General features: G+C 40.8%; 1 protein-coding gene across 1 annotated transcript; it reads right to left on the bottom strand.

The window, feature by feature from the left end:
- Window positions 1-4,407: 4,407 nt before the first annotated feature.
- Window positions 4,408-6,842, bottom strand: LOC125510153 (protein DETOXIFICATION 40-like). Its single transcript, XM_048675247.1, has 6 exons — window positions 6,217-6,842; window positions 6,043-6,099; window positions 5,713-5,951; window positions 5,203-5,321; window positions 5,027-5,113; window positions 4,408-4,773 (listed from the first exon to the last, which is right to left on the bottom strand). The coding sequence occupies exons 1-6, from the start codon at window positions 6,840-6,842 to the stop codon at window positions 4,705-4,707; spliced, it is 1,197 nt and encodes a 398-aa protein (XP_048531204.1). The 3' UTR covers window positions 4,408-4,704.
- Window positions 6,843-9,291: the final 2,449 nt, after the last annotated feature.

Below are 9,291 nucleotides of genomic sequence, written 5' to 3'. Positions count from 1 at the left end.
TTTGCAAGTTGCTTGAAATTCAGTGGTGTGTATGTAGATTTTCCAGTGAAGAAGATGAGGGCAATGCCGTAATGGCACACCCGGACCTCCGTGGCCGAGACGGGGAGTCTTGTCCGGACCTCGCCTTGGACGGAGGCGACACAACTGTCCATGGCGTTGCCCGGCGAGGACGAGGGTTCTACAGCAAAGGGGATTGACCCGTGAAAGATGCAAAACAATCGAGCAATTTGATCATATATCATGTGTAACCGAACCGAAAATAAGGATTGCGGTTTCATATCATTATAGCGGTAGGGTTCCACTATCGTAAAGATAACGGACAATAGTCCGCCTTCTAATCAGGAAGGTTTACTCGAGGTAAACCTTTCTTTGTTATGTACCACCAGAAAAGGAGGGCACCGAATGAAGGGGTACATTTGTAATCTTTATCTTGGAGGAGGGCTGCCGCACTATCTTATTTCGATCTTATTTGATGAAAGTCCAAGCCATTTGCGTCATGCTCTTCCAACTGTCATCGTGCTTCACCGTGGCAAGCTCTCAAGCAACTATAGTGTCGTTAGCAGTCCATGGCAATGTCGTCAGGTCGAAAATTGTAGGAGCATAAAAAGAATGAAGAAAATATTCCTGGCAAAATATTTGAGAGTAAGCAAGCAAACTATCCATGCAAGTTTCCTTGAGTAAGGAAGCAAACTATCCGTGCAAGTTTCCTTCTTAGCCAAGCAACTTCCCATAAAAAAGCAGGGTTAACATGTAAGTTTTTCCTTATCGACACACCTTAAAACTATTGTGGTTGTTGATAAATTTGATATTTTTTTGCGTAAAGGACTACCTGCGTGAGTGTATTGCCAGAAAAGACCACCTCCGAATAGAACTGCCAAAAAACTACCGTGGCGGTCCTATTGCCAGAGACCGCAGGTTCCATATCACAGGATTTTCCGAGTGGCAGATTGATGGAACCACACGGTGTGCACCATGTGAACTGTTGTGTTGGAACGAGTGGTCCAAATTGGGTTGTCATACATTTGGGTTTATTTTGTGTAACATACGCAAGGATATAGTGAAGTTTTATAGTCAACTAGGGAGGAACAAGGCCGACTCGATCTGGAGCCAACATGAGACTATACAGAGAAGTGTTGCATGCCAGTGAGCAGCAGCGGGTCGTCTTGTGTTTTCAAGGCGGTGCGGTCTGGATCCATGTAACAGAACACGTGGTGCTATACGTTCCATTACGGCGACCCGCCACGCGTGAAATCTTGTCATATGGAAACTGCAGCCACGGGCTACGGCGGCAAGCCTTACCCCATCTGCTGAGGTGGCTAGAGTAACACATGTTGCTTGTTAGATCTGTCGGTGTAGTAGTTTTGGCAACTCTATTCATGGGTGGTCTTTTCTGGCAATATGTTCATGCATATGGTCCTTTACGCAAAAAAATTGATGCATTTTCCTACAAACTTAGTCAAACTTTGCACCATTTCACTTCAGACAAAATATATATGCCTTCTTTGGGGAAACAGAGGGAGTAGCATCTTCTCTCGCATGGTTCAATACAATGATCATATGAGTTGCCTAACATGATTGTGATCTGTTCATTGTAATTTGCAGTGAATCGTTGTTATATATGATGAATTACTACTTTATGATCATATTATACAAGTTGATTTTCATGCCATATAGATGCATATTGCTCTTCATTTATTTGTCTAATCATTGGTTAGGTTAGTTGAAAGATCAATAGAGCGAGGGATGTCAAAGTCAAGTCTACCTCACTAAGGACCAAAATATAATTGAGCCATTTTTTGATGAGTGCGTGGTGATGCGAATGATTATTATGGATGTCGGTCTATAGACTTATAGACACATTACAACTTTGCCTATAGTTTGTCATGAATTCTCTCATTGTTCAGTGCACGTACCTATTCCTATATTTATAAGTCACTCTTACTTGGAGAGCAACAACAACAACAACAACAACAACAACAAGAAGTTTAATTTTACATGCACTTTTATTATCCGTAATTACTTATTTTGAAAATACAAAAAAAACTTTTGGCCACACTCATAACTTGTTGCAACTAGCAAATAAGTTTTGGCCACACTCATAAATCATTGGGGGACACAGTCAGGTTCTTGATCCGTGTTGCAGAATTGATGACCGAGGCTATTGTTCTCAACTAAGGGAAACTTGTGTGATAGCTACAAAAACTTACACTTGGGGGACCAAAAACTTGTATTCCCATACATTGGTGTAAGATAGCACCTCCCAACCCAGGTATCTTGTAGATAAAGTTTGAGAAGTCAATAAGGTTGTTGACCAAGATGTCAAGCAAACTTTGAAGCAAGATTGCTTATGAGCTAAGAACTGGGTGGGTATATATACATAACCTTCCATCTAGAGAGTTTTAGATAGTAGGCTGTGAAGTATCTCATTTTCTTTTGTACAATGGTCCGCGAAAGATTGATAAAGAAAGAACGCATAAGCTTCTCTCCCTAGATATTGTGTTCATTGTTCTTCTGCTTGACTGAATTATGTCATTGGTAAGTGCGATCGAATGACCCCTTTGTCTCCCCAAGTTTCACAACACATTATCATCACGAATTTCTCTAAGGGAATAGTATGTCAATTTGTCCTCTTCTTGCCTTACATTGTTCTTCTTTGTTGGTGAATCAAGAGCACCAGGTCTTTGCGAGGGCATGCTCAACTAGATACTGAAGCATCTGGTAAAAAAATAGATCCTGGAATATTTATGTGTTCTAGATCATAGACTTGAGCACACTAGGATATTTTTGGTGCTTGTTTGTTTCATATAAGGCAAATAGATAATGAAGCAGGCGCAAGTCATGCCCCTTTATTTATATAAAGTAAATATATATTCAGTGATAATACATGAAATGTCAGGGATCACATCAAAATAAATTTTTAAGCTTACCATGGATGGCAACAACTACCTCACATGGGATATGTATGCTAAGATTCTCTTACATCACGATCCCTCACCCAGACTACCAACCAGCCTAAAACTAGGACAATTGGCCCTTTTGTTTCTAAAAATGTGAAATCTTTGCTTTTCTTGAGACACCACTTGAACTCAGACCCGAAGATGTACCCAATCTATGGAAATCCCTGAAGGGTTGCTACGAACATCAAAGGCTAGTCATGATTACACAAGCACGGAATGAATGGATAAACCTACACTTCCAATACTTCAAGTCTGTGACATCATAAAACTCAGCCATGAACAAGGTTGTCTCTCAATTAAAATTGTGTAATGGGAAAGTTACCCATGCTGATACTATAGACAAGACCGTATGTTCGTATCTTCCTTCCATCCCACAAATATGGTATTGCGAGAGCATTACATGCATCCTCTAAGAAAAAGAGCAATACGTGTATATGGATCATGCCAACTATTATGAGTTTATGTCTGTCATATTGGTTGTAGGGAAGAAAAATGTACTTCTGAAGAATCATAGTGCTTGTCCCAGGCGTACCATGCTATGCTTAGAGTAAATTCCATCATTTGAAATACTGAAAGTTCCATTGGTCGCAGAAAGGACAATGGGCAATGCTAAGGGAGATAAAAGAATATGGGTAGTTCATTCAAAAAAAAGAGTAAAACAAAAGAGGTAGATGAAAATTCAAGAAGGCATATACAAAGTGTTGAACCATGTAATAAACAATATGGTTGTTTTAGGTGTGGAAATGATGAGCATTGGCCTCACAACTGTTCAACACCTAGGCATTTGCTTACATATAGTCAACTGGAAGAGGAAAAGCACAAAACAAGAAGCATGGATGACAATTTGCTACAAAGCATGATGCTCTTCTAGACAATGAGAAATATGATGACATGCTTGGTGATGACAAGTCTCGTAGTGTTGATTTTAAGCTAGATTACGTGACCTTCCAGATGATCTTGATAATACCCCATATCAATGTTGATCCCCATGGAGACCTGCATCAATCCATTAGTTATTTAATCAGATACAATTTATTTCCTACATGAGTTGCATCATTACATTGTAGCTTTACTATCTTGTTGGGCCTCGAAGTGCATTTGTATGTAGGATATTGTCTTCGCCTTTCTCCCTTTTTGGTAGTAGTTTTGTGTTTCTAATACTCACATTATTTGATCCGACAAACAAGAACTAATTGAGATGCTAAGGACTTGTAAGATGTCCCTTGCCAGCTCCATACTTCGGATGGTTCAATAAATCTAGGGTCTCTAGGGAAAAAAGTCATAGTACTACAAGGGTCGAATCCGGCTTGAGGTAACCAATAGACTAATAGAAAGAAGATCCTATGCCTGCATGAATTAATATTCCATTCATCATAACAACAACATATTGACTAATTTAACTCATAACAAAACATCCACCGGAAGAATTGCATAGATAATCATAATCATGTTCAACACCTATCTTGACATTCAAGCACATATGAAATATGTGACAACATAGATACTACTGTAAACACATAGCCAAGGGGTGAACTACTGGACCTCGCCGAGAAGGAGCTTGGTGGTGATCTTGATGACAAATACAATGAGTCCCCCTCCGATAGGGTGTCAGCAATTTGTCTTATGGTTTCCTCTCTGTCTCGCGGTCATCCCTCTGACAACGTATTTTACACATTTCAGGGAGATCGACTTGCTAACGAACCCCGTCTCTGTTGATTATGTAGACAAGTCAACCATAGGATGTTTGTCATTCTTGTCCTGCCAATAGAGGTGTATTGCCTTCCCACCTCTGCAATCTTTTCATAGCATCAGCCACCTGCAATCATATGAGAAGGCAATATGTTTCTCTTAGTTAACTAGGTAACTATCTATAGTGCTAGATGATAATGGCATGCCCTTGACAAGGAACATAATGTGACTATGGCGTATTAGTATTCTGGGGATGTTTAACTTTGCAGTGTGTAATTTAATAATTAATTTTCTCTTAATGTTGGTTCAGATTTGTATCCATTCATTGTGGCTTTGTAGGTCGTGATGTCTATTACGATTGAGGGGAATCCCATGTTTACCTCTTTGTTCCAGTCTGTCCTCAAGGTAACCCACACTAGGATCACAGTCGGCATCAATGTACCTCCAATCATACCACTCCATATGCCCTACATTTTGTGTCATCCACTTTGTTATAAGTAAGAAATGCATGATTGATCAAGCTAAAGTTATCTAGAACCATGCATAGGTGCCTTACCACTGCACCGAGGTCGAAGTAGAAGCCAAGGAGGAAGCCAAGGGGGATGCCCACGGCATAGTAGCAGCCGATGTTGACATAGGCGACAAACGCTTGCCAACCACAGCCCACGGCTACCCCTGCTTATATCATCTACATCATTGTGTTCCCACAATAAATGAATCAAAATCTTTGGTTGCTTTTGTCTAAAGCTGAGAGCTCTTTAGCTTAAAGCTGAAGGGTGACAAAAGGCTTGTGTTTAGTGTCTAAAAGCATGTTTGGAAAAGTTGTGAATTTCGTGAGGCCATTGGTATTTAGCTTAAGTGAGGGCTACATACTACTCCCTCCGTCCCATGTTAGTTGTCGTGGAAGTGGATGTATCTAGACGTTGTTTTAGTGCTAGATACATCCGTTTGCTCGACAACTAAAATGGGATGCATGAAGGGAGTAGTAAATTACCAGTGAGCATAATACAACCCCCAAACAGCCACAAACCTTGGACCATTTCTCTCTCTTTCTGTTCTAGTATACCTGATAGTACTGGTTGGATGCCATTGAGGATTATGGTGAGTGCCAGGAGTGGGGTCATCTTGGACACGGCTACTGCCACATTTTCGCCGTCGGTGTAAATGTAGCTGATGTAATCACTACAGAGCAGGATGACTACCGAGATTATAACTGATAGGACGAACGACAACATTGTCACCACCACAACTGAGAATGCCGCTGACTTGGGGTTGCCCGCACCAAGCTCATTGCTCACCCTCACACTGCATTGCTCGTTAAACATGTAAGAATCTAATTTATTTCAACTGCTACAAACTGATGCAAGTGAAAACTATAGAATGACAACTTATTTACCTGGTTGCTGCGTAGAATCCAAATGGAATCATGAGCACCCATTCAGAAATGGTCATGCTGCGAACACACACAAACACAACAGAATGATTAATTGGGTCATCATCTGATTCTGAACAATGGCAGCAATCAATTTATGTACAGTTATTAAAGAGAAGTTTCACTAAAATCAATTACCAAACAGCGAGCGATGCGAGAACCATTTCGGGGTCCTTGAGGAGGCCAGCAATGAGCACCAGTATCTGGAAGTACCAAGTCTCCAGGCAAAGCATGACAGCAGAGGCAAGGGACAGCTTCAAAAATTCAGGCAGATCGGAGAATGCCTGCAGGGAGAATCCAGTCCACGTGAGGCGGCATCGGCTGCTTGTGATGATGTAGACGAACTGCCCGATGACGATGATCCACCAGCTGGTGCTGAGCATGAACGAGGCGCCCAGAAGCCCCAGCCCAAACTGGTAGACGACGAGGTAGCTGAGGACGAGGTGGACGACGAGCGTGGCTGCCGAGATGTAGGCGCTCGGCGCTATAATGCTCTGCGCCTGCAAGAATTTCTGGATCGGGAAGTTGGCGGCGTAGGCGAAGATTTGCGAGATGAGGCCGTGCACGTAGATGGCCGCGGCGCGTGCGATCTCAGGGGACTCGCCGAGGAGGATGAGGATGGGGCGGGAGAACACGTAGAGGACGGTGATAGGGACGCCGGTGGCCATGAGCAGCACGGTGGAGCGTTGCATGTAGATGCCCAGCATGTCCAACTTGTTTGCGCCGTACGCCTGCCCGCACAGCGTCTCCAACGCGCTCCCCATGCCAAGCTGCAAACCATTGCAGAGTTATCAACAGGTATTTTGCAACGGAATGTATCCGGCGCACCCACACTTATGGTGCTATCGCTGCACCGGATGCTATAGAATGTTTAAAAAAACTAAAAACAAATTTAGCATATTGACACAACATTGATCGCTGCATGTTCTCACACAATTTCGTCTCAAAATTTAAAATATTTCTTGAGATATAAAAATGACAAATTTGACATAATATGATAATGGGTAAAATCTAAAGCCCAACTATGTTATGTACTACCTCTCTCTTAGTTTACAGGGCGTGCGCGTGCCCCTAGGTCGTCAATTTGACCAACCTAATACAAGTCATATATTACAAAAAATATACCAATATAAACTTCAGATGTTCTATTTTTAAATCGTATAATTTTTGTGTTATATAGTTTATATTAAGGTGATAAAATTGGCAACCTAGGTATACGCGTAGGACTTGTAAACTGAAACGGAGGTAGTACTATTCAGTGTCAAATTTATCATTTTTTGCTTTCCTAGCTATGTTTTGAATTTTGACTTCAAATTTTCTAACAGCCTACACTGATGTAGCGTGAATGTACTAATTTTTTTCAGAATATTTTGAACAATTAAAAATGTGCAACATTTGTTTGGTGCACCGACGCACATATATTCTCCCATTTTGCCCCCCCCCCCCCCCCCCCCTCTTTGAGTTAAAAACCAAGAGATCTTGGAAGTGTTATAAGCCGGTTATAAGAAATGTCAGATCAGACTTTTGTCTAGTTGGAGGAAAGAGCAGAGGAGAGAGAAGAGAAATGGGTTGTAGATTTACCGACGGCTTTAACACGTGCCCCGGCACCATTTTTGTGGGAGAAATACGGGCCACATATTATCAATACAGCAATCAGGTATAACTAACTATTATATGAGTGGGCTATTAGGTTAGTTATAAATGGCTTGACAACTTTATATAGCCCGTTGTTGGCTATACTATTAAACTTGCTCTCAACGACATTTCTTGCACTTCAGAAATCGGCAAGATTCAAGCACTTTACTACATGTGGGTTATTGCAGATTTTATCCTAAACCGTTTCTGTAAAATGTTTTATTTGAATATTAATTAAAATAGTACATACATGATGGTCTGATATGTCTCAGAAATAGTTGGCTGGCCAAGTAAAACTAGCATATATTCTACTAAATGCAGCGATACTTTGGTTTGTTCCTATTGACAATTATGTTGATTACTCCATTCCAAAATGTTTACCCCAAATAAATTCCTCCATTCCAAATTATATAACGTACACGTTTTTTATGATATAACAGTGACCAATATGGTTTGGGTAACTATACATGGACTAGTTCATATAAAAATGATTGTAGATATATTTTCCAAGGGACAAAAAGTACACGTATTTTTTAAAATGTTTTTTTTGCGGGCGTATTTTTTAAAATGTGTGAACATTTTTTAGCAAGGGACGACCATTTTTTGGTATGTACATTTTCTTACAACGGGAAGAACATTTTTGTTGGGGAAACAAAACAGTACTTTGTGATCGTGCAGGTAGCTTCCTGCAGGATATGTCGACATTGATTATAACATGCCTAGGTGAAAAAAAAACTTTGGGTTGAATAGGGAAGTTCTGTAATACGAGATCTTAACTCAAAATAAATCTCTACATCAGACTACTAATTGGAAGTCAAAACTGAAAATTTTATAATGTGATATTTGAACATAAAACAGTTTCTAACATCAAAATCCTGTGTGGAAGTCAGATTTGTAGTAGAATTTCGAAGTAGCGGGAATTTACCACTAATTATTGTCTACTCCTCCGCTGATAAATATAAGATGTCCTAATTTTTTTATGAAGATGTATATAAACATGTTGTAGTGTGTCACTTCACTCATTTTAGTATATATGTAGTCCATATTAAAATATTCACAACATCTTATATTTGTTAACGGAGGGAGTACTATAAAGTTTGGTAGTAGTTCCCTGTAGGATATCCAGCCATTGATCTTTCTTAGTCATTAGCATCCCAGATTTGATGAACTTTTGAACTGTCCATCCGCAAAGTACTAAATACGATTAATTTAGGACGCCGATAACTGCCACACGTGTGGCATATACGACATGTACCCACACACCGTGTGTGGTGTGAGCAGGAGCAGCCCACACGGGCTGTGTGTGGGCGGACATTAGAATTGCCCACACGTGTGAGCGCGGCTATTTCGTGCCACACGCCCAACAAGTACTACTCATCTTCATCTCGTGCGTGTGGCATGAAGCAAAAATGCCCACACGTCCTGATGCAGCTACGTTAGGTACCCCGCGGGATGACGACTTAGTTGCCAGCCTGGTTGGCAGATGTAGTTATTCAGAATGGCAAGTGGAGTTGTAAAAGCATGGCAACTCTATCTGTTTTGGTTAACTATAGTTGCCATGTCTAATTTATGGTAGTT

This window comes from Triticum urartu, chromosome 5 (genome assembly GCF_003073215.2).
Source record: "Triticum urartu cultivar G1812 chromosome 5, Tu2.1, whole genome shotgun sequence".
Lineage (NCBI taxonomy): Eukaryota > Viridiplantae > Streptophyta > Magnoliopsida > Poales > Poaceae > Triticum > Triticum urartu.
This window is presented reverse-complemented; position numbering and strand designations above follow the sequence as displayed.